The sequence below is a fragment of the Serinus canaria genome, chromosome 5, assembly GCF_022539315.1.
Source record: "Serinus canaria isolate serCan28SL12 chromosome 5, serCan2020, whole genome shotgun sequence".
Taxonomy (NCBI): Eukaryota; Metazoa; Chordata; class Aves; order Passeriformes; family Fringillidae; genus Serinus; species Serinus canaria.
In genome coordinates, this window is record NC_066319.1 from 46,287,758 (window position 1) to 46,314,110 (window position 26,353).

At 41.1% G+C, this 26,353-nt stretch overlaps 1 protein-coding gene across 1 annotated transcript in view; it reads left to right on the plus strand.

Moving 5' to 3' along the window:
* The first annotated feature begins 7,875 nt into the window (after positions 1 to 7,875).
* Positions 7,876 to 26,353, plus strand: part of LOC103826890 (ras and Rab interactor 3) — a 157,331-nt gene continuing 138,853 nt past the window's right edge. Inside the window, exons 1-2 of the mRNA XM_050974925.1 lie at positions 7,876 to 8,202; positions 10,522 to 10,632. Coding sequence (XP_050830882.1) covers positions 8,046 to 8,202; positions 10,522 to 10,632 — 268 coding nt within the window. The 5' untranslated portion in view covers positions 7,876 to 8,045. The remainder of the gene's footprint in view (positions 8,203 to 10,521; positions 10,633 to 26,353) is intronic.

Below are 26,353 nucleotides of genomic sequence, written 5' to 3' on the forward strand. Positions count from 1 at the left end.
TGGAGGATTCTTAATGTGCTGCAGCTACAGTGATGTCTCTCTCCTGCTGCACCAACCCTTTTCAAATTCACCAAATTTGAAGACTGAATCTTCAGAACAGACATGGTGGTGCTCGTTTCCCCAGTCTAGTTTGTTTCACTCACCCTTCTGATCCACTTGGATTCAGATTCCCTCTGCCTGCTCCCACCACGGACTGTGCCCAGCCCACTGGCTTAGAACCATCTCCTGTTCTTGCATCCCAGAGCTCTCCCTTCCCTCCCTTAAACACCTCTTTACACAAAAACCTTTCTCCTTGCTGCTCTGAACCTGAATTTCATACCAGCCTTCTCAGTTCTCTCCTCTCTTGTCCGAACATAATGGGGAGCAAATTAACCTCCCTTTCTTATCTTTTCCATGTGAGACAGCATGAAACAACAATGAAATAAATGCCCTGAATTCCTCATACAAAACACTCCATTGAGCACTATTTCCACTCACTTGATTTCTCTGACAGCCATTCCCTCTAGACTATCATTTTACGAGATTTTATACACTGAATTTATTTTCCTAGGACAAGGCTGTTTTCTTCCTTCTGCCTATAAAAGAACCTGATTTCTACTAATTTTGCAGAAATAAATGGTAAGAATATTTTTCCCTTCTCTGATTGACAGAGATACAATTCCTTTTAGCTGTAACATTAGATGATTTTAATAGAATAAACCTTTTTTTTGAAAATATGTGGTCATATGAGGAGGAAAATTCCCAGAACTACCCAAGCTCTGCTCACTAGCAGTGTTAAAAAAAGATGCCAGCCAAAGTAGGAGGTGTAAATTTTCTTCACATTTTTCACCATAATTTTATTTTGAAAGTTTTGATAGGCAGTCAAACAGCAATTTCAGTATAAAAATGGATATTAAGTTTCAGAACAAGCCCACTCAACATTAGGGAGAGTTGGTGTTGCCTTAGGAGAAGGGAATTAACAAGATGACCTTTCCAGGTTCCTTCAAGCATGTTTTCTACAAGTCACTGAATAAAGACAGTTCTCACCTTTCCAGTATTGTTTCAAGGACATCCCTTTCAGGACACGTCCCTGCACTCGTACGTACAGCGTTTGGAGTTTGCAGCTGTTTTTCTCCATAGTCACTGAGGATGAATACTTGCTCTTCTCTTTCTAATCTAATGAGGGAAAGGAGCTGCCCTGTCAAATCTCACCCAGCTACCCCAACAGGAATTTCACTGGACCTCTCTGGACTTCAGGCTTTCAAGCACTGACACCACCTGAGGCTTTTTTTTTTGGTGAAAGAATTCTCCAAATAAACAGGAGGCTTCCTCCTGTGTATTCATAAGATCACAGCAGCCTGTGGTTTGGGCTAACAACATATAGCTGTTGAAAATTTTTCTCACTGTAATGAATCAATTTTTGCTTAGTTAATGATCCTTCTCATTCTGAGTGACTAGTAAAGGGTTTTGGAAAGAATTCCCAGCAGGTATGAAAGCTGAACAAAAGTGTGTTTCACTGAGGTGTGTGAAGATGTCTCCTCAGTAGCTGTTTTGAATTTCACTTATTTCAGACATATAAAACTTTCCAAAAGAGAAAAAAAAAGGAGAGCATTTTATGGAGCCGAATTTAGTTTCTTTATCTGGGAGGGAAATGAGATTATGAAGAGCAAACAAATGTGTTGTATACTGATGGAAAAAAGTGCTGTGATTAGCCCCAGTCCCTTGTGTTTAGCATGATGTCAGCTAACCTCATTCCTCACAGTTAAGGGTAAGCACAGCCAAACTTCCCCAGTCCTCTGGCAGCAGAGCTTAGAATCAATACTAAGCTTGAACCCATGCATAGATTTGAAGGGGAGAAAAGACTTCTGTTTACAGAGAGAAGAAGGAATGAAAAATTTGCACTGGGCCTAGAAAATCAAGAAGTGGGGAACAAAGTCGTGTGGCAAACAGAGGGAAGGTGTAAGGGAAGCAGAGAAATAGGCAGAAGAGAAAGTGACTGTGAGCAGAGAGGAATGAAAACATGTGGCAAAATGAAAACATAGTAAAGTTAATTGACAGTGGAATTCACTGCAGACAGCAAACTTGAGAAACTGAGAAAGACAGTATGTGTGTGGGGAGCATATGCTTTGTAACAGTCCTTGCAATTTAACCCTCATTTCAGTATGGCTTTATGCACGTGCATGAGTTCTTCAAATCTGGCAAGGATTTAATCAGATGCCTATATCCCTGAGAAATCTAGAGGGCTTTAAACATAGATGCTGTGATGAATTTGGAGGGCTTAGATAATATTGATTTAAGGGTGCAAATATTGAGGTTTTTCTAACAAAATCCCTTTTTTAGCTAGATGTTGATTGAAACCTTATGAGCAGAAGGACACATTGAATACTACTGATATGCATAATGTCTCTCCTTCTGTCCTGCAAGAAGACATTTTGGTGGGCTTGGAGAAATGAAGAGAGCTGATGTACATAAACTAAAATGTGGTAACAGCACATGTGGGAGATAAAGAGTCAAGTGATCTTATTTTCTTGTACTTTAAAGATCAAGTGTATAGATCTGGTTGGTACCATTTGCACTTACTGTATGGCAGGAAGATTATATGCATCAGCTTGACCTCCTTCCTGTGTTTATGTGAGGTTGTTCATGGCATGAAGGATATGAGAAACTCCTGCTTGTAGCATCCCTGCATACTGTTGGTTGTTAGTTCTGGTGAGTATGTGGGTCCTAGTTAAGTGCTGAATGTGGGGTGTAACTACATATGCTCATCAGAAATACAAAGTAGCATTACACAAAATTAGCCAAGAGAAAACAGCAGTAGGAAAACTGCATGACATAAAACACAAGGGAGGAGTTAGGTAAGTGAAAGGAAAATGTGGTGCCATGTTACAATGTGAGATTGACTTCTTCATAGCATTTAAATTTCAGCTCACAGTTCAGATATTTACAGCCTTGAAAGCAAAACAAAGGTCTGAGTTAAACTATAGAAATAACTCTTTATTAAGGAATACTTCTGCCCCTGAAGCATGCTAAAGTACTATGTGATAACACAAGTGGCAACTCTCCACTAGAACTGGGAGATGAAAATCTGAGAATGCATAGAAAGGGATAGAGGATCTCAGCAGATGGATGAGTCCTGAGTACTACAGCTGGAGCTTCTCCATAATATAGTGGTCCCAGCCCTGGGTTTACCCATCACAGAGGCTCTGGCTGAACCCACAGTCCTGATGCCAACAATGGATCTGCTTTCTAAATTTCAAGTATGGCTCAGCAAAGCACCTTCCACCAGTGCTTAAAGAACCATCTAGATATATATACATCTAAGGAGGTAGGGTGCCTGGAGTTACAGTTCAAGACTTAGATATTGATTTGCTTTCTCCAAGCTTGTATTGTAAAGTCATATTTGTGTGCCCTCCTTTGCCAGGGACTTGGTCCTAAATAAACACAGGATTGCCTTTTCCTTGAAGTCAGGTGATTATGGACAGTGCCAAGCTAAGGCTCTCTCTGTGGCTCCCTTATATGAACCACCTGGGCCAGCTAGCAACGGCAGGATCCCAGTCTCTTTTCTCACCAATGCCTTTCCTCTCAGTTAAATTTGTATGGCTTATGGGAGATTTTTGGGTCCTTTTTTAAGGAAACATTGTTGGCTTTTCTTTGATATTACCTCTTGACCTTGCAGGTGAGATAGAGGGGTTGATACTGGGATGCCAGTTGTATCAGTCATAAAAGTCAGACTTGAAAAGGCTCCTAGGGCTGGTTGGGTACGTGTCACAAACACCTTCTAATCATCCAGAGCTTCCCAGCGCTTTTGTGCTGGAGCAGTCTTCATGGCCAACTAACAGGGCCTCAGCTTCGAGCAACCATGCCATGCTGCTGCTTTTTCTGCTCCTTTTAGGGGGTGCCATAGGAAATTAATTCAAACATACTTTTCCTTCAACTCTCGGCAGCATCAATATTTTCTTCTCAGATGAGCTGCTTTCATGGATCTCCTGTGAGACACTTCCCTAATTCAAAGCTTTTTGGCTGTTTCTCAGTTCAAGATACTAATTGTGCTTGAGATGAAAAACAAGCACATTTGGCAGTGCTAAATGAAACTAACATTAGTATGTGCTTCTAGTGAGACATTTTGGCGTGGGACATACACAAAAGTTAAATTATCACAATGATAAACACAGCAGTAAGAAAGAAGATTTATTTCTGTGTTTGTCTTAAACACAAGTACTATTTAATATTTTCTTCCTCTACACTTGGTTTTGACAATGTTTCTCAAATACCTTTAGTTTTCAAAACATAATTCTTTCAGCAATCCTAGACCTAGTCTGGAAAACATTTTGTTCTGATTCTACTGGAAACAGAACATCTGAAGTATCACCAAACCACTCACTGTGAAAGCATCACTCAGAAAACCATGTGTGTCTTACTCTTTTTTTTTCTGAGACTATTAATGGAAGCCTTCACTGAATTTATATACAGTTGTTCTTCTTGCAGTCAGAGATAGCAATAATTTAAGATTTAAAAATTAAATGCAAATTTCTCTAATGTCACCCTATGCAGAAAACGTTTGCTTCTTTTTTGCTCCCCAACACTGTGCCACTGTACCCTCATACATAGCATGGATGTCTTAAATCAGATGAAAGTTCCAGTACTGGACATTGCCCCAGTAACAACCTCCATGTGAATAGCTCAAAGGTACTCAAACAGACCCTCCTGTGATAGGTAACTGGAGCTGAATTCTGCAGCACACCTTTTCCCTTGGAGTCATCCTACACAAAGAGTTACCTGACACATTTCTCAAAAAACCCTCAGCAAAATAAAAGTGATTTGGAATTATGTTCTGAAAGTTTAGTGTACAAGAACAACTTTGAGGCTGCCCTGTGATCACCAGACTGATTAAAAATGCTAATCAGAAGCTTGTATGATTAGGAGATTAGTACTGTCTGAACTTTGATCTGCCTCATTTGTGTACACAAGAAAGGGAGAGACACACACCATCACACTGAGAACTGCTTTCTTGGCAGCAGATTTCTCCTCTGTAAGGAATTCACAAAGGCACTCCTCTCTGCTTTGGTTCTTGTTTCTTACTTTCAGTGGTTCACGGGGAAGGCCACAGGGATCATACAGTCGCTAACTGTTAACTTTAAACCAGACAACTTTTTAACAGCCAAGAAAAGGAAAAAGCTCAAAACAGGCAATATTATAACTGCATTCCTGTTACTAACCATGTGCTTTGGTTTGATCCATGTGATGTTCATAGGATCCGACAGAATTAATGAAAATCCCTCACATGTGAAACTCAGGACCTCTAACAATGGTAAACAACACATTGACATAAATATGGAATATCTGTGAATGACAGCCTCAACTCCAGACATAAATTCACCTCAGCTGTGGCAAACTTGTCATTGCGTGTCTTAATATCAATACCTCTTCTGATCAGGGGTGCCATGGCTTTGAAAATGTCTTCAGTGTAAAGAATAAATAAATAAATAAACACAGTAAACATAAAAATCACAAGCAACTTTCATCAGTTGTGGGAACAGACCCAGCCATTAGAACAGCCTCTTTGAAGCCCTTAGAAGTGAAGAATGGTCAGGCATTGGAACCAGCTGCCCTGGGAAGTGGTGGAAGCACAAACCCTGGAAGTGTTCAAAAAATGTGTAGATATGGCACTTGAGTACATGGTTTAGTGGTGAATGTGTCATTGCTGGGTTAATGGCTAGAACTGATGATCTTACAGGCCTTTTACAACCTTAATGATTCTATTATTCTAAGCAGATTATAAACTTATTTTACTAAAAACCAAACAAATCTCTGCAATCTCCTCCAGTGTCACCATCCTTCTATTGCTAGATAAAATCATCACACAGAAAACTACAGTCTTGTCAGCACTGCAACTCTCATTAAACACACAAAAAGGGGATAGCAGACTAATATTTGCATTGCCACTTTGAGTGGATGGGCAGGCTTTAGCCCCAGAAAAGAGGTGATGGAAAACCATGTGAAGAATTACCTCCCAACTATTACAACAGCTGACAGGGTATAAAGTGGCATCTCTACTGACACGGCCTACCAACAACTTCACTGGAGCTTAAAGATCTTAAATTAAAAAAACAAGTCCACTATAAATAAAGGTGCTGATCTACAGACCTTCCATTGCCTTTATTCGCCTTCCATTGCCTCTGTGTCTAATTAGCCTGTAAATTCTTCTGGTCAGGGATAGCTTTCACTGTTCTGGGTTCAACTTTGAGATTTTCTATCTGGCCATGGAGAGAAATCAAGAGACATAACCTGATTTGTAAGCTTCTCTATTACCTTTTTGTGTAGTAGGCAAGAGCTCTCACAGTTACCTCAGCAGCTATAAAGGGAATGAAAGAGAAGAGACTGGAGCATGTCTCAGTGCCGTTCTTCTGACGTGTTTTCCTGCTTCAATATAAATCAGAAAGTCAAAAGCCCACAAGAGCCTAGGTGCCCATGGAGCTTGGACAGTTAAGAAACACAAGTTTCTGTAGCTACGTGCATGTAAAGAAGAAACAACACCCACACCACTGCTCCTCTTTGGCTCTCCAGCTTGAGTAATGCCTTTTGCACTTGAGACAACTGGCAGTCTTCAGCATGAATCCAGAGCAATTTCACATGCAGTGTGTACCAGAGCATCCTGAGCCTTGTGCTTCTGCACCTTACTGTAGTGGATAGAATTCACAAGCAAAACTAGAAAACACATTTGAATGATTGGAAAACAGAGAATTGGTGATATTTTATTTGTGATTATTTGTTTATGTGGGTATTCGTATTATAATTATAAAGCCATGACAAACAATGCCAGATATGTATTGTATGTTCTGAAAAATATAGACAATGATCCAGAGGGAACCACCTGAAAGGCCTTCTGTTGTAAACTAAATGCTGGATCAAAAGGAAGATCAGATGAGTTAATCCCGTTTTGTCTACATGTGCTTCCCCATGCGTTTCTGGGAGGAATACAGAACCGATGCGTGCGCTGTAGGAGGAAGTTCCCACGACTCGTTGGCTGACAGTAACCACTTAATGTAAACATAAAATTTTAGTTAAAAAAAAGAAATGAAATCTCAGTGGCACAGCCTAGAACTAACCACCATTCCACAAAATGGATCATTAATTTGCCATCCTAGGCACCCCACGTTCGCTGCAGCGCAAATTGCGCGCAGAAGCGTCATTCTCCCCGTGGAAGCCCATCCTGAAAGGCATTTCCTGAGACAGGTGGAAGAGCCCCGAGCCACCGGTGCTCCTCGCCAGCCCCGGGGCGCTGCTCGCGTTCCAGCGCGCTGCAGCCCCTCAGGCCACCCGGCCCCGGCCCCGGCCCGCACGTCTGCACGGCGGCACCTACCGCTGCCCGCTCCCCTCCGCGCAGCGACGCCAAGCGCGACTCCGAGAGCCGGGCATTCCGGCGCTGTGTGGGGAAAAGGATTAATTTCGCCAGTTAATGCCTTCCCCCCGGCCCGGCGGTGGGGAAGGGCACATGCGCGTTGCCATGGGTGCCGATGGAGCACCCAGAAAGTTGCGGGAGAGGGCGGGGAGAAGGGGCCGAGCCGCCCGCCGGGGCTGAGAGCCCGCTGGCAGCTGCTGTCACCGCGGCGGCTGAGTCGCCCACCTGCCGCCTACGGCTGGCGGCGGGGGAGGGCGGGAGGAAAGGTATAAACTTCAAACTTGGCCAGGCGGGCAGGGCGCCGCATGGATGTGTCCGTCCCTCGGCGCTGACTCGCAGCCCGCGGCGCGCTGTGGGGCGGCCGCTGCCCGAGGAACGCGGGGCACCGCCGCGCCGCTTCCTCCGCCGCCGGCCATGGGGCGCGGGGCTCGGCCCGGCCCCTGAGCGCGACGCCTCCCCCCCCCGCTCCGGGCTGCCGCCGCCTCCCCGCCCGCCCGCCACCTGCCTCTCCCTCCGCTGCGCCGCTGCCGACCTGAGGCCCTGGGCATCGGCTTATCTTCGCGCTGCAGCCCGACCGAAATGGAGCCGTCCGCGGGAAGCCGCCGGGAGTGATCCCCGCTTTCCCACCGACCCACTGGCCGCCCCCTCGGCGCCCGCGCTCGCTCCGATGGAGCTGGAGGAGACGCCGCTCACCCCTCCGAAGACCATGCTGCTTATACTGAGGAAAGTTCGCAAGAGGCGGGAGATGCTGCTGCAGCAGCTGGGCTTCATCTGCGCCATCCTCTTCTTCGCCTGGTGCATGTCCAGCCTGCTCTCCAGAGCGGGTGAGTGGCAGCGGTGGCGGGACCGGCGGACCCCGGCAGGGCCGGGCGGGCGGCCGGGGCGGTCCGGGGGCTGCAGCCGCCCCGGGGCTGCCGGGTTTGGAGGGGTCTGGCGGCGGTGGCTGTTCCCGTTTGGGGTCTCCCAATGGAAATGCCCCGGCGTGCGGGAGAGGCGGGGGAGCAGCGCGGGTTCCTCGGGAGAAAGCTCCGCGCCGGGCGGATGCGCGGCCGCAGCGCGGGGACAGGGGGAAGCTGCCCGGGGACAGGGGGAAGATGCGCCGCTGGCGCCTGCTCGTCCGGGGCTCCACGGCGCCGCGCCCGCCGCGCCCCTCGGGTCGGGAGCTGACCGGGCATCGCGGGGCAGCGCTGTGCCTCCGAGCGGCCCTGGAGGAGTTTCCCCCCTGCCGTAGCATCAGAGTGGAGTTCTCTCCAGCCGCCTGTGGTTCCCTCTGCAACTTCGGCTGCCTTTCGTTTTGTCTTCAGGTTGTAAACCTCCATCAGCTGTAGCTGCTTCTTTTCTCTATCTCACACGCACCCCAACACCTGTCCCCCCGTTACAGCATAGATTTGACAGAAAATTCTGCATTTTAGGCTGGGAACGGTGCTAATCTTAGGTTTTATAGAGAGAGTATTGTAACAGAGTCTTTTGCATCATTTGTGCATGTGCTGTATTGATAAATTGATGCATTTATAATTAACCATATCATTCCCATTTGCTCCTATGCCTGCTGGCACAGTTTGTGCTGTAAGTATGCAGCTTCAGGCCCTCATCCTGCAATATGCTTTGCATCCCTCAAATACAAAGTCTAAGGTTGCTGGGACAGCACTTGGGTCTCTAGGTAGGGCTGCCAACAGTCCTCGAAGAATTAAGAACAAAATCCACTAAGCCCATCACTAAGCATCTACATTTAATATAAGAAACTCAGATTTCAGTGCAGTTAGGATGGGTCATCTACTTAAATTAAAGCTGAAGTTCAAGTGTGTGCTTTAGGGAAGAAAAATCTGCTGAAACTTGTCATAGTTTGTAATGCTCTTGTGCTCAAATTATTGCCTGGCTTGTTTGAGCTGTATCTAGAATGGCAACAAGCCATCCATATAAGAATTTGGTGTCTTAGACCATATTAACATATTGCTCATCTTAAAACTTTCAACTTGGAAACAAATAATGGGGGTATGAATATGTTTGCATAGCTTGAGGGACTGCTTTTGTTGCTTTTGTTGTTTTCCACAACTTTTTTAGGTTTTCATGGAAAATGTCATGACTAATGAAAGTTTTTAATCTCCTGGGTTATCATCTAAATCCTTCATAACCTAATTTTTGATAGTATGCTGCATCAGGTAGGGTTTTTTCCAGCTGGCTAATTTACAGTACATATTATCATAAACACTGACCATCTGTTGTCTATGTTTCTTATAATTGTGGCTCAGAATATTTTACTCTGGAAAAACGAATTTCCGAACTAGATTTCTTTTTTCAGGAGTCACTAAGAAAACACAGGCATTACATGATGACAGTATAAACTCTAAAACTGGCCAAGGAAAAATTTTTGTTATTACAGTATGTTCATTTGAACTGGATAAGACTGAGGTGGAAGTGGTTTAATTAAGGGGTTCTATTCTTCCTTTGATTATTAAAATTGCATGTAGCACATGATCTCCCAAGTGCTCCTGTGCTCTATTTACAGGTTTTGTTGAGAATGCTTCTGGAAGATGCATTTTGGTAAAAGCTCCATTGACTTCTAAAATAGTTCTTATTTTTTTAAGATTTATGAGAATTCAGTGCGATTTCCATTTTCTTTGACGAATTATGAATGGTTTGGTATTATTAAGCATACCCAAGACTGAAAAGTTCAGAATAAACTAAAATGTAACTGGAACATATCCATATGCATTTTTATTTTTTCATGAAAGCAGTAATGTAATATGTGCAAGTACAGATGACTAAATGGAAGTGTGATTTTTGCTCATGTCAGCATAGCTGGGCTGGTTTCATCTATAGGAGCTGCAAGTGTTGACTTTCACAGGTACAGGCTTCAGCATTTGCTTGCTGCAGAATATTTTCCTGCTGTGGGTCACAGCCAAGTGTTCTGGTAGCTCTGATAGCCAGAACATGCCAACAGCTCAGATATGGTGCCCAGCTGCACCCTTTGGAGCTAGGAGCACGTGTCTGTTGGCATGTGCTCCAGTCACACCTTGGATTTTGCTCCATTTGCATTCTGATGGTCTGTCCATGCTCCTTGTTAGTGGGCACCTATAGTCCAGCTGGGGTGATACAGGAAAAAATTTGTGCTAGTGGGCATAATGTCTTTTTATTTAATATAGGCCAAGAATCAGCTGTTGCAGACAGAGGCATTATATCAGGAATATGGAGGAATAGAAGGTTGATGGCATCACCTAATGGGACGCATGAAGAGAAGAACTGTACAGAGCCTGGTAAGATGGGAAAACTTTGTAATGTCCTATAAGCTCCTGAGATGTATGGGGTAGTTTTGTCATGACCAAGATGCAGTGATGTGTAAACATCAGTGTTAAACTTAAAAGACCCTAAGAAATCAGGACTGTGCTGTGTAGAAATGAGGTTTATTGTGTTACATAGTGACACGATTTTATATATCAAAGGCAAAAGGTAATATGTTCAGATTATGGGCGTGTTTAGGGTCATTGTGAGACTAGTGTGACGACAATTCAATTTCTTTGTTCCTGCAGAGATTATTAATTTCTGTCCAGCTGATGTGTGTATATTGCACAAGTCATGAGAGGTGTGCTCCTCTTAAAACTATGGGTAGCTAAATATGCAGTGTTTTAGATGACATTTGAGCTCAGTGATTTATGTTCATTGCCCTTACACAGTTAATCATGGTTTGCTAATTTAGTGATAAACTGTGTATTCAGATTAGGAATTTATGTTGTGTGGAGGGAATTGATGAGGTAAGTAGTATGGAAACCCTGGAATCCATTTTACTTCAGGATGTCTATCTTGGCCAAGCAAAAAGAATTGATTGAGGGCAGGCATAGATGATGCATTTTAGTATCACTGTTAGTCCACAATGCTTTCATCTTCCCATCTGTCTTTCCAGTGTGTATTTCCTTTCTCTCTCTCCTTGCCTCTCTGTGGTTTATTCTGTGTGGGAGATGAGACATTTTGCCAATGGCACTAGCCAAGTTAATTTAAAGTTCAGATTTTTTTTTTTTTTTTCTAATGTGACTCTTTGATAAACTCGGTGGTAGCAATGAAGTGTGCTCCTTCTCGCCAGCAGTGTCAGCATGAGTTCTGGGATGCTCTCAGCCCCAGGCACTAGGAGAGTTTGGAGCAGTGCTCCTGCCCTCACTTACATGTTTGTTGTCATACTGAGGTGTATCAGTTTTGCAGACTGAGGATCACTAGTGTGCTTATACACTCCTGAGAGAGGAATGGAAGAACATAGCTCAAAGTGTATGTGTCCAAAAGTTTTAACTGTATCCTCTTGAGGTCCAAGAGCTTCCCCATTCTTTTGTTAAGAACTTTGTGGGTTGGTTTCCTGTGTTCTGCATCTGTAACATTATGATGCTCTTGATTTGTCTGTCAAAGTTGTTAACAAACTAGAAAGAAGTTGTTAACAAACAAAAAAGGACCTTTTGGAAACACATAGTGATTCTTGATGAATAGTCAAAAATGCTATTCTTTCCCAGTCCTCTTTCATTTTCCTCTGTATATGTGGATGCATCAATGTGATCATGTCTGAGCACATACTTGTCAGGATACTTGGAGTCAAGGCAATGGAGGCCACAAAATTATAGAAGCTAGATCTGAAAGATACCTGTCAAAGTTCTGGTGGAGACTTCCATTTAGCATGAATGGGAACTTTTTCACAATTATATGATAAAATGACCAAGGCAAAAACATGCTTGCATGTGAATTGGAATCCTAGAAGCAATACTGACTTCTGCACATGTTTAAAACAAATAGTTCAGCTTCCTCCATTCTTCTAAAGTCATAAGATCACTTTAAGAACAATTGGAATAGATAAATACAGCTGGGTCATTTTGATGTGCTTTCTGAAATTCAGGTCTCTGAGGTGCACTTTTCTCTGTAACCACAAGAGATGGACACAGGGGATGCCCAAATGTGCCTCAGGATGCTGAAGTTTAAGAACAATATCACAAGACTTGCATTAAATTAATAATTTCTAGTCACAGTAATGGTAGTAGCTTTTCTTTTAAAAAGTGTTTCTTCAGTTAGAACACAGATTTACAGGATTGCAGTTGTAGCATTTTTAATCACTTCCTGTTATTCTGCAGTTATGTACTGCTTATCACTGTGTATCTTCTGCAGCTGAAGGGGGAATTGAGATGCTGTAGGAGTGACTAGATGTAAGCTGCAAATAAAGGGAACATGAGCTGAAGTTGGTGTTTGTGGGTCAGGAGTGGGTCTGTAAGAGGCCATTATTGTTATTGCTCAGTAACAACTTCTGTCAATTTGGGGCAGTGTTCTTTGTTGGCTTTGTTTTTTTGTTGTTTTGTTTTTTGCATATGGGATGTTGACTTGCTATTTTTCTATTTATTTTTTTCATTCTTGTCTGGTAGCCAGGGATTGAGATTTGTAATGAGAAGGTAGCAATGATGGAACACCTATCAGAAAGGAGCAAGTAATATAGCTCATCTCTGTGGGAATGTAGCTTGTGTAATCACATGACTACAGAGACAGAAGTCCCAGGAAAGTCAGGAGACTTGATGGAGATTGCCTGGAAGATTGGTGAGAGTGTGGATTTTCAGTTGGAATATGAAGACACAGTTCCCTGTGGGCTCCTTGATGAGATGTACTTGCTCTCACCTGTGTCATTTCCATGTCTGCTCTGAGCATGAGGGGCATACAAATGTGTGGCTGTGTGTATGGTATATAGCAGTTTTCTTTTGTTGTGTGAATGTTTTTATGTGTGTGTTTAGGTACAAGAATTTCACAGTACCTTGAGAAATGCAGGTTCTTGCTGAGAGCCTGTTAATCCCTTGTGTTATTGCTGTACTCCCTTTTCATTAGCTTCCCACACAAGTCTTCAGCCTTACCTCCCTTTTCCCAAAGGCTTTCGATGGAGTTAATATATTTACCACTTCACGTGACTTTCTTACTTAATGTGTGAGTGGAAAAAAAATCCCAATTGTTAGAAATGGCAGCTATAGAAGTTTATAAGACCATGAGATCCTTGCACTTCATGACACTGGCAAGAAAGGCTCACCCTTTGTAATATATCTTGGGATAAAAACTCTGCAAACTTCTAGAAGATGGTGAGAGCTCCTATCTTCTAGAAGCTCTCATAGTATACACTGTTTTAGATTAGTCTCATTTGCTGAAGTTGATAATTTTATGTCATGTTCTTCTGCAAACATTGATAATGTTTCTGGGACATTGTATTAGAAGAGGAAAAATGCTGTAGTCTCAGCAATGCTGCTTTAAAAAAGGACCAGAGGAGTCTGAAAGAGATCAAGAAAATACATATATGTGTGTGTATGTAACTAGAGAAGAAAAGTTGAGGTTTTTGTATCAGGGGAATGATAATCATGAACATCTTAAGAGGTGCTCCACATTTTTTCTGATAGTAGTATTCTGCAATCATGAAGAGTTATAGATTGTTGTTGATCTCTACCACATAGCAGTGAAGGAACTGTAGGTCAGCTGCAGGAAGGAGGTGAAGCCTTGGGAGCACCAAGCCAACCTTGGTTCTAGTCTGGACCGAGACCAAACACTCACCCCAGTTAACATGTTCTGTAGCATTTTTCTGTTAATCATTCCTGGCTTTAAACTTCCCCATTGTTGAAAGCCTCTCTGCTTTGATAAGATACTGGTCTTTATATTGTCCTGGAGGCTAGGGGGCTTATAGATTGTATGTATTAGGCTCTGGACTTCAGAAATTTCATGAGAGCCTGGGATTTTTGAATTATGAATTGTATATTTATTTGGTATTGAGTAACTCTCTGGATGGCTTCCTCTTGGAAGGAAACCAAGCTACCTTTTCTTCATGGCTCTGGGTAGATTTCTGTGGGAGGAGGAGTTGACCTGACCCTCACTTGAAGCAGAGAGATCAGAAAAGAGTAGTTGTCTCTAGCATCTTAACATACCTCATTAGCTTGCAACCGATTTTTTTGCCGTATCCAAGCTCTCACTTCCATCTGCCATCAGCCTGCTAGCTTGCACTGCCATCTGCCCAGAAAGTCTGATTTGTAGCTTCTCTGCTCCAATGGCTTGCCTCTTGTTTCAAAATGTTCCCATGGCTCCATGTCCTCCAGAACTCCAAGTAACGTTTCCAGGGCTCATACGAGGTGGGGTGACTGGGTGTCATGATGTTTCTTACCACGTGCCTCCACTGGGGCATGTCAGGCTGCTAACAAACTGATCCAGACTCTTTGCTGTTGTGAATATTTTCAAGTAATCCCTGTATATGGGTAGAATTTTTTTTCCTCTGAATTAGAAATGGGAATATATTTCCATTGTCTTCTGACACTAGTTAGGGAGTGGCCTTGAAACAGAAAGGCAGTGGGATTTTCTTGACTGTAATTTGTTGGCCATGGACAGTTCATGAACTACACTGATTTTAAATAGGTGGCAATTTGGTTCAAGTGTGCTCCTTCCATTGCTATTAGTGGGTAAAGATGAATTGTGGATTGGGGGAAAGACAGTATTAGCATTTCTTCCTGAGCCATGCTGCAGTTTTAATTTAGCATTGAAAGGCACGTTGTAGCAATGCTTTGTGTACCTGCACTGAGAGAGGAAGAATCAGTCCTCTACAGTAAAGTGTGTTTCCCAGTAGCATGTGTGTGAGTTCTGAGTCAGGATCAAAGTCATTAAGTCTGTGTATATTTTACACAGTTAGTTATAACCTTGGGGACTCATGTAAGGTGTTAAGCTTTGTAGAGAAACCGTAGAAGGCTTAGACAGTTTTGTTAGCGTACCATAGAGAGAACAAGAGCCTGCTATTTTTTCCTACAAAAATCAATGATGACTGCAGAAGACAGGACTGACTCTTCCAAGCAATTTTCCAAAGGGGCAGAAAACATTATTTCTTGTACACTCGTAGTAAAGACACTATAGGAATATTGATTTCCATAAGTTGTATTTAACAAACACAGTGCTTATAAATGCATAGTTCTTAACATGCTGGATTGATGTATCCTTTTCCTTAATCCTTATAGACACTTTCATCTATAAGATCACAGACTTAAAGTAATAAAGGCTGGTGGAATATATAATTTTGTGCTGATGTAAATTTTCTTTAAATGATGTGATAATATGTATTTCTTTTAAACGATGTGCTCATAATCTTTCCTAGATCAAACTTCCATTTTGTAGCAGGGATGAATGCCTCAGACCTCTACTTTTAAGGATGTGGTATTGATAATTTCGTTGTAAACCTTAGTTTCATGAACAGCCTGAATTTGTAAGCTCAGCATGACCTGCATGTGCTCTTACTATGCATTCATACAAACCTAGCACAGAAAGACCATGGTCTCATTGAGATACTAGAGACAATTATTGTGTTCTGTTATTTGCAAATATTCCCCATGTGCATATTAGTCAGATTTCCTCTCTTCCTTGATGCACAGAATATGTGCAACTATTGTAGTATGATAGATTTATTGATAGTGCATGCATATGGATTTAAAATATTTTGTAACTCCAGTGTGTTATGCCCTCAAAGACCAGGAAAGTTATCAGCCATAGACATTCTATTTTCATGTTGGTTAAAAGGAAATGAAAATGAAGAAAGGTTTAAGAAACAATTTCTTAGTTGCTTTATGCATATAGTATTTACATAACATATAGATGCAGTGTCCTGTGAATGTGTATTTATTTATGTAGTTGAAAGACTTACTAATTAGCTGGCATGTAGCTTGTTTCTGTAGCCACTTGTCACATGGTGGGGTTTCATTTGTTTTGGGTCTGCTTTGGGTTTTTCCCCCTCACCCAGTGATTCCAGACTTCCTCTTGTCCCTGTAGATGCTGAGTAGTAAACTTTATTGATTATGATCTCATTTGTATGGCTTCTGATTCTGGGGAAAATAGATGTGTGACAAATTAAAACCACTTTTAGTGGGGTAGTTGATGGCAAATGACAAACACAAGTTTGTCATCTGTGACTTGTTATCACAAGTTTTTCTTCTGTGACTGCCAAGTCTCCTAAATCAGAATTCACACCTAGGTTGAGATTGAACTTCTGACATCTTTGCTTGGCCTTTGGGTGTGAGTATTAAATGGTTGTGCAGGTAGGTGTAGTTGAAGTTAGCTGGGAAGAGTGGTGGGGTTTTTCTTTGTGTTGGGGATTTTTGGTTGGTTGGTTTGTTTCTGTGGTTTTTTTTTTTTTTTGTGAACCAGTGTAGGAAACATGCTTTGACTAAACATAAAATTTGAAAAATAATCATCCTTCTTTCTGAGCTGTTCATTTTCTAGCAGAGCATTAAAACTGTCATCCAAAATACTAGAGAAGTGAGACAAACATTTCTCTGTGCTTTGACTCAACCTGCCAGCAGCATCCCCTGGAGAGCTGAGAACTGAAAACGAACTCCAGGGTAATTTATCCATTTTGCCAGGTTTAGGTGTCAAGTTTGCTGGAGGCAGTTTAACACACAGTAAATTAAGGTCTGACTAAAATGCCATGTTGAGATCTAGTAAACAAAGGCAAATTAAACATATTAAATAGTATTTTCTTATGTTACTGTATATTCTTAAACCTAGTAAAAATACTACTTAATATAATCTTATAATCTATAAATAAATCTGAGCCATTTCATATGGCTCAGATTTATTTATAATTGGCTTGGGTTCAGTTGAAACACACTGTGGATAAGGACTTTTACAAACTAAGTTTTGCTTTGCAACCAAGAAGCAGGCCTGACACAAAAATCAAAATTTTTAAAATATAGCCACTTCAGAACTAAATCTAATGTCTGTGAACACAGGTTCATACTTGAAACATCCAGACTGAATGCTCTGGAGTGCTAGACTAAGATCTCAAGTTCCCTGTATTAGCCCAGCTCTAATATTTCGATACCTGATTTGCCTGTATTTGAAACCACATTACCTAAGCATTGCTCAGATATTAACGTACTAATAGTGCAACATTTCTTTTTCTGTAACTGCAGACAACTCAGGCAGAGAGCAGCTGTGTAAATTATTGGCCTGAGGTCAAAGAGGAAATACATGACTGAATCAAATCCAGATACCTCAGTTTTGATTTAGGCTCCTGGAAAAATGGTGTTTGGCCCTCCTGAGGTTCCATCCAACCTCAGTTGTTCTGTGATGTGTTGTGGAAATCAAATTAATTACATTTCATTCAGGGCATATTCGAAATCCTGAATTAGGGTTTTCAAAAATCAGGTAATAAGACTTGGACATGCAACTCTCCATGGTATTGCTGACTGACTCACATTTAGTGGGGGATAATATGTGTGTATTTGGATATGTTTTCTGGTATGACTGGGGAGTCAGACCATTTTGTAGATACGTGCTCCATTTCTCACTTAGCAAATGGTGCTGTTGGTATAAAAGCTGTGTTTAAATGTACCTGTCCTTGTCCATGGCAATTTTGATTCCTGTGTCACCTTGTACCGCAGCTGAGACTGAGAGCGCTGCTGTCCTGCCTTGTATGACGTGCAGCTGCTCCCAGACCTGACTTTGCTGTTGTAAGAAGTGGGTTGAAAAGGCCTTGTAAATCAGCCTGTGAGCATTAATCCACCCTGCAGGGGTTGGCCTGGCACAGTCTTTATGAGATTCTGGGCTGCTTGACAGATGCTAAAATGCTGGATTCATCTCTGCATCTCTGCACTCGGTGTTTCATCAGTCTCACTTGGACCACCAGTGTCCAAGGAAGATTCAGACAAAACTCTACAAAAGTGCAGAACTGAGCTGCAGGGAAGGAGAGTGTGAAAAGCACCTGGAGATGGGAGATTGTCACCAGGAGCTGCAAGAGGGATAGAGAAATTTGGGGGTTGTAACTGTGTGGTAGAAAGACTACGATTATCCTGTCAGGCATCCTGGAGTTGGAGGATTGATGAAAGAGACATGTGAATGAAGGGAGACTGAATTGGGATGGTGGAACATGAGAGAATCTTGGGAATTGCGAGGCAAAGAGGTAGCCCTGGGAAGTAGTAAGCAGAGAAAGTGCTGAAACAGAGTGAAAAATCAAAATGTAGAGAGAGGTTTGATTTTGGTTGGGCAAGAAATTACAGTAGATTCGTTGTAAACTTTGTTCTGCTAATATTTCTGATAAGAACCTTTATAATTTTTTTGTGTGAAATTACAAAATTTTATTAGATGTATTTAGTTTTGCATTCGTTATGCCAATGACATTTTACAGAATAGATGTGGTTACCCACCTAGCAGGCTGAAAATACTGTATAAACCTGCTGACAATTCAGCTGGCATCAGTCCTGTTCTACAGGGAGGCAGGAGGCAAGACTTTCAGGCAGTAAAAACTGGTGGTTTTCTTTATTCTTTGAAGTTGGCAGACATTGAAGACATTCTAGTAGAAATTGTACTAGCCTTAGAAACTGAGCCAGATCAACTCCTGCTGGAACTCTACTGGTAAGTGGAAGTACAGCAGAGCAAACACTTCAGCTGGAATGCAGGTTACCATGTGTATGTTGTCAGCCAATTGTTTCTTTTGTTTTTCAACATGAGATTAATGGTTTAATGTTAATAACAGGTGCTACATTAACAGTGCTGAGGGTGACATTATCTACCCATAGTGAGGAACAGTGGTAAACAAGCCTTCCTGTAAACAAGAAGAGACTTTGCCTGTTCAGTTTCCATACATGCTTGCTGGAAAATTCTTGGAGATTGCCTAAACCTGATGAATTACTTTTCCCCTGCATATGGTGCATTCAGTTGTTTCGTGGGTTGAGGGCAATATGATTGAATCTATTGCTATTCAAAGGTATTTAAATCTCTTAATAGCAAGATGTAAGATATTCACAGATGGTGGGAAACATTTAAGCTTCTGGAAAGGAGTTTTTGAATGAATTTTTGTATTTAGAAGTTTAAATTGACTGAAATGTGGAGAATAGGTTTGTTACCCACTCCCCCTATTTACAGTGAATCAGCTTGTGCTTTGAGTTTTGTGAGCTCCTAGACCAAAAGTGATTCTCTGAGAGAAGCAGTTGTTTGGAGCCTCAGGGAGCATATCTGTGCTCCCTTAACTCTACCATCAATACAGCCATGACAGTTTACAGCAGCTGAGGCTCTGCCCTACAGATTTAGTGCTGGGTGGCAGAATGATATTTCTGGTTTAGTTCTTTGCTAAGAACTTTCTCCCTTTACTTTTCATGCCTTTGTAAATTTGCATTCTTTACCTGATTATGTTATGTGTTTTTAAATCCCTCCATAGGATCTTTGGCTGCTGTTGCCTGAAATTGTAAGGCTTTTTCTTACCTTCTGTAGCCTATTGCAAGCCTTGCTCTTCTCTGTTGCTGCTATCCTTTGTCTGCTTCCTTTACCTGCATGGACACTTTGAGATGTTTCCAGTGTCCATTTACCTTTTCTTGTTATTTTTATGCAGACGCTTCCAGAGCAGGAGGTGAGAGAAACTTTTCTGGAATATGATCACTCTCTCCTTTCTTGAATCTCACTTGAGGAGCCATGAGTACTGTGGTGCTCTGAGAAACTGGCCAGCCAGGATTGGCTAGACAGAGAAGAAGTCAAAGCTAGCATATTAATTAGTCCTGTGTCAGTGATGTTTTGCTAGTTGAGGGTGGGGAGTCCTGTAGAGCTATAGTGCTGTCTGTCCTTGTTATGAGATGCAGTGGTAGTCCCCAAGAGTGCCTAATGAGAGTGAACAATGAAAAGAAGACTGAAAAAAGGCAGAGTGACTTACCCAAAACCTGCAGAGAAGGTCAGTAGCTGAGCTCCATTTCCCCCCCACATAATCATAAATTGTAGCCATATTGAATTCATTGATTCTGGAGCTCAGTGCCACCATCAGCACTCCTTCCTAGGTCAGCTTATGGTTTGACTCTTCTATTGTGCTTATTAAAATGAAAGATACAGCTTTTCACAGTAAATAAAAACTAGAACTTCCTAGCTAGTTAAAACTGGTAGCTCAATGCTGCACTACAGAACACTTGTGATTTCTTCATGTCTTCAACATACAGGGAGAAGAAGTCTTGGAATTTATAGATCTTCTTAGTTGCTCCATAGAAGAAGGTGATTACATTCCTGACTGACCCATCTTTGGGCAAACTGCTCTCCACAGGGAATGGAGATAAAAAATTGTGGCTAGGGAGGCTGCAGGTCTGTTGGGGTGATGTTTCTGACACTTGGGAATTCTTTTTGGGACTGCTGTGTGAGAGGGACTGTGTAAAATGCCAACACTCTCTTTCCCTGCCAGGAATGACATGAGGATCTCTTGCTGCTTGCAGGCTGAAAAAGGAAAGAAAATGGTCAGCAGTATTTTCTCGTGTGTGAACAAACCTCTGCTTGTGCCTGACTCAAAGCTCTTTGAAAATAATTTTTTTTGTATTTCGTGGAGGGTGAGGAGAGGGTTTATTTAGGCCAATTGACTTTTGAGTGCAGAATATGTACTGCAGATTTGAAGGTAATCAGTTATCAATTGTGTTTTCAATACCATATATGTTTACTATAGTTATTTGGTTGTACCGGACTGTTTAGTAATAGCACGTGAGGAGGGAGTTCTTACTTGGAAAGACTATCTGGGATCATCTCCAGAACTGCTTTAATCTGTGGATATTTAGGGCAACTAAGTTTAGTAAGTACTGCTTAGGTAATTAAAGGTTGTAGCTGGGCTGCTTTCTCTGCAAGACAGCAGACTGGTAATGGGAAATTAGTCAGCTTGGTTCACTCTTCTGAACAGCACCAAGCCTGGTCACCCAACTCAGTTTTATTTTTCTACTGTCTTGGGGGGGGTTGAAAGTCAAAATAATACTGTATTTCATGTGGTCTAGGAGGTAGCAAAAATCTAAAATTGCTTTGGTTGAAAGAAGTACTTGCAGCTGGAAGCAGTCACAATACCCATTTTGCACTCTGGACTCTAATTTGCTTAAAAGAAAAAAAAATGCAGAGTGGCTAAAGAATGATTAAGTCTCGGCTAAATTACTACTTGTGAAATTCTTTTTACTCAGTGTTTCACCAGTTGCTCCTTAGATACAGGTACAAAATGAATTTGCACATGTAAGAACGATGTTGTTTTGAAAAAGGATTATTGACCATATCATACAAGCTTTTCTGTGTCTTAAAGAAGTTTCTGTATAAGCTCAGTGGCTTTTGAAATTGTTCAGATTTGGTGGAGTACATGAAATTATTTCCAGAACCTTTTGGTTTTGTTGAAGACTTTCAAAATTCGATGTTTTCTCCTTCATTCTACCTGTTGCTGGATTGAATACTACACAAATGCCACTAGCATTACTATTATTCTTGGATGAAATTACAGGTGAGATGGGAATAATGATGTATGTACTCTATGCTTCTTACAAATAAATTTGTAATCTTCACAACCAAAATTCCTCCCTTCCAATCAGCAACCAATTCCAAATATTTTGGTGGTGCTGTGTTGCTGACTCCAGGCTGCACTGTGAATTGAACCCTGCAGCTCAGCTCTGAGGAACCTCTGAGGATACTTCATGCCAAGGGCTCAGCTCTGTGGGTAATTCCATCCTCCAAAGGGTTTTCAGCTGTGTGAGGCTGCACATCTGATAACTCGTGGAAGAGATGAGAACCTCCTATATCCAAAGGGTAGAGGGGAAAGGGCTGTGTTGGACAATACTGGCTGTGTGCCTGTCTGTGCTAAGACTTGTGACATCTTACTGGGCTCAGACTGTAATAGGGTGGTATGTCCTGATGTCCTACAGACATCACCCCAAACTGAGATCTTGAGCATTGTTATAAGAAACTGGATTATCATCTGTTTTGTATAGAAGACTAAGTTCAGTCACTAAGTACTAAGTGGAGTTTTTCCTTTGTCTTATTTAGAGTGTTTTTCCAACAAAATCTTACATCTCATTTTGTAAGTAATAGATATTTTGTAAATCTCTTGTTTTAATGGCAGTTTTATTATAGTAGCAGTAGAATCAGTAGTTCTGTGCATTGACATGAAATGTACAGACCTGCACAATAACCTTATGCACCAGTCTTTACTGCAAGAGATTGAGATCCAATGTTTCAGTGTGATATGGGGACCAGAAAATCCTTAATTCTAGCTGTGCCTGCAGCAGTGAATTTCTGTGTGGCTTTACCTTATATTCCTTCACTCCAGAAAAAAACCTTTTTTTTTTATTTCCCAGGGAGCAAAAATATAATTCAACACTAGCAGGGAACCTTGACCTCTATTCCTTCTACAAATATTACCTATTTAGGTTGGGCTCTGAACATAGAAAGCATTTTCAAAGTAGTAAGCCTTGTTCTCCATAGAGTGTGAGGATGATCTTGGATTTCCCAATGGTAGATTTGCAACTACTTAGGTGCCACAATATAAATTCTGATTTAGAATAAGTGTAAATATGATTTAGCTTGTCAATGAGGCACCTGCTTCTTGCCCTCAGATTATTCAGTTCATTGCTCTGATTATTTCTTTTTTTCCTCTGCAAAAATACCTTTCCTTCTTTTCTGTCTGTAAAATAGATGTTTTATATGGGAAAAGCAAATAGATTGCTTCTTTTAAAGTAATGTAATCACATTAGACATTACAGGAGTAAATATTCAAAGTTACAGCCATTATGTTTCCAAAGAATGCATTTATATTCTGCTGGTAAATGTACTTCAATATTAAGAAAACAATAGTAATCTTTCTCTTCTTTATGCAAATGGTGCAGCATACCCTTTGGTGTCTTGCTATTTTAGTTGCACAGTGACTTTATATACTTAATCTTGAAGAGGCATTTGGATCGTATTATTTAACAGCCATGGGTAAAAGCCTCTTGCAATTATGAGATTAACAAGAGTTACACTATGTTTTGATTCTTTCTGAAGACTGATACGTGAATACATGCGTGCTTTGACTAGATACATGTTTGACTTCATTTTCTCTCTCTTTTGGTTTTCCCCCCCTATTTTTCCTTTAGAGAAAAATTCTGTTATCTGAAAGATTTTCAAAGAAATATAAAAGGCTTAAAAGCCATAGGTGTTCCTTCAGATGCTTCTGTGAGTGCCAGACACCTTTATAGCTGCAAAGTATCAAAATCCAAGAGTAGACATTTGGAATTTGGCTTTACTGGCTGTTGAGCTGTATGGTGTATGCTTTACAAGAGGATAATTTGGATCATTTGGTTTTCTTTAAAACAAACTTGGGAAAATGGTATACTTTTTCTCCCTTTTGGAAAAGCCTTCACTCTCCAATAAATGAAGTTTCAAACACATAATTAAAGCTGTGAGAAATATCCTGGTGTTGTAAGGTATTAATTGCTGGTAAGTTTATGCTAACTGTAAAATAACTCTGGCTTTTTAGAACATCATGCATCACTGTATTTATTAGTTCTTAACTATAATATTTACTTGATAATGTTGAATAATTTTATGGGGAAAAATATCTGCTAATTCAGAGGCTTGAAAGTAGCACCGGGTTGGCTTTCATAAATCAGCACAAGCTCCTATTTCTTAATGTTGTGTAACAGCTGTTGATGTGATGCTGCAATTTAAACTTCAGAAAAAGCTGATTAGTGTAAACCTCCCACACAGCGTTGAGGACAAGCTGGAGGCAGAGCTGAAGTGAAATGACCCATGCAAACATGGTCACACTTCACTATTCTGGGAATAGTCCAAACTTCCAAAGTTAATCTGAATGTATGTCTGGGATTGAAAGTTTGTATTTATTTACTTTAGCTGTTTGGTTATTTTTTTTGTTCCATTTGTATTTTCTTGATCTACTTTTTAAACCAAAAACGTGGAGTGGAGTGTTGGGATTGAGGTACTGGCACACACACAGCAGTAGCTGGAGGGACCATTTCTGCTTCAGGACAAAGCTGTCTGGAACTGGAAGTTGTGACAACACTCCACACTACAGTGCATTCATTTTGGTTTGAAGGGCAGATTTTTAAGTAAGGTGGATCTCATGATTTCACTTGGCTCACTTCAGCCAATGTTCAGATTTAGTACAGCATTTATGCAGAACCTCAACCCTGAGCATGTAATTGACCTGAAGTTGTTGATCTTGTTGTGAACTGGTATCTTTCCAATGCCTTGAGTATCCATTGGGGTCATTCATGTTTCAGACAAAACAGGGCCTTAGGCAGAAATCGAAGGGTTTGAGTTTGTTGGGTTTTTTTTCTTTTTAGAGGAATATTTTGGTGTTGGGCTCTACCTAAGCCATTGTTCACGTCAGTGGGACCCCTACAAACCCAGCAAATTCAGCACTGCCTTAGCCAGTGTAAAAGGTAGGATCTTGCTGTTATTGTCTGTGAATATTACCTGCATGCAGCTTCTCTGATTTATTTGAGGGATGATATGCTCTTAGGAAGCACTGCTACTCAAAATGGGGAATGGAGATTGTATATGTCTTTTGTCTATTATATTTACATGGTCTGTAAATCTAGAGTGGGAGCTGACCATCTAATGACCTTTAAAAATGCAGCCTTTGGAGAGATGAAAAGGGATTTGTTAGTTGGCAGATTTGTGCTAGCAGGCTTCAGGTTATTTACGGAAGTCTGGAATTTTGTGCTCTTGGATTTAAAGAATACTGTGTAATTCAGATCAAAGACAAAGTATTAAAATCTTAATTCTGCTGGGAGAAATATCCTTTTTTTGGCATTCTCAGACATTATTCTTGATTCATGTTACTAATGTACCTTTTAAGAGAAAAAAGTTCAAGTTTTCTCATAATTTTCTGTGAAATCATTTTTCTTTCACGATAGGACTACATAGCAGTCTGTGAAGGTTATTAGTAATTTTACATAGTGAAGCTGCTCTGATATTAAGTCAGACAAAATCATAATTACTGTCAGATGTTTATATTTCCTCCATTAATTATATAGTGAAACATTGACGTGTTCAGTTTCATTGTTAAATACTGAAATATCCCTGTGTCATCAAAACTGTTAGTGTAGGTAAGGAGGATGAAGGAAGGAAACCAAGGGAAAGGACATTTCAAAACTATTAGAGTTGCTTTTCTACAAGAGTGTTTAAATCTGTACAGATGGAAGATGCTAAATTGCATTTCTGTGGACTTTTACAACCAACTTAAAATTCATGGGTTATACATCTGAAAAGATCACAGTGAAACTAATTTGTCTGGTGGAAAGCAAAGTAACCATTGCTAGAAGTGTTTCCCTCTCAAATGATGAAAACTGATCTTACTGTGCTGTCTAGTGCTCAGAAGTACCTTGAATCTTGTTAGATGACTTTGGGAGGTAAAACAGAAACTGTAAATCTCTGTGTTTGAGGCTGTTTGTTGTCCTTGGCCTGTGGAAAAGTGCCAGATGATGTTAGAAAGTGTTCTATGTGGTCTGAAAGCACTGTGTCATCCTTAAGGTTTAATTTCTTTACCTATTTTTGTGCATCCAAAGCTGTGGAACAGACACTGGCAGTGTAATAAAGCAGAATGTTCTTGCAGTGTGAGTTGTACCCCTGTCCATAGAAATTGTCCATAGAAAATCTCTGACAGTGAAATAACTGGGTATAGTACTGAAAACTGATAGATTCCATTCTCATAAAAGTCAGTAAGCAAAATTCCCTTGAACAGGAAAGGGAAATGGGATGTAGAGTGGGATTTTTCAGGACCTCAGTACTTAGGTGTAGACAGATTCTCTATTAAGTCTTTGGAGTAAATGTGCTCAGTTATCTGGGTTTCAGCTGGATTTGGATGTCTTTGGCAATCTCACCAAGTGCATCCTTAGGTACCTGGGTATCTTGGCACTTCAGCAGTAAGGGAAAAGTTAAATAAAACTTTCTGCTGTGTTTTAGAAGAACTGTATTTTCTTTCTGAAATTTGTAGGCCTCCAAACCCCTATATACACAGTATGTCCATTAAATTTGGTGAGGACTTTTGAACACAAAAGGAACTTTTGGCAAGTGGATGAGTTGCCCTCACTACAGAATCTTTCACAATAGACATAAGGAGCAGATGAGGGACAGTAAAGCAGCAGAGAGCAAGGGTCTCTGACTGTAGCAGAAAACTCATGTTCAAAAGTTAGCAGTTCTTGTGGGGCAGGCTGGGAACTCTGGAGCTGTTTTGCCCTGCTACATTCT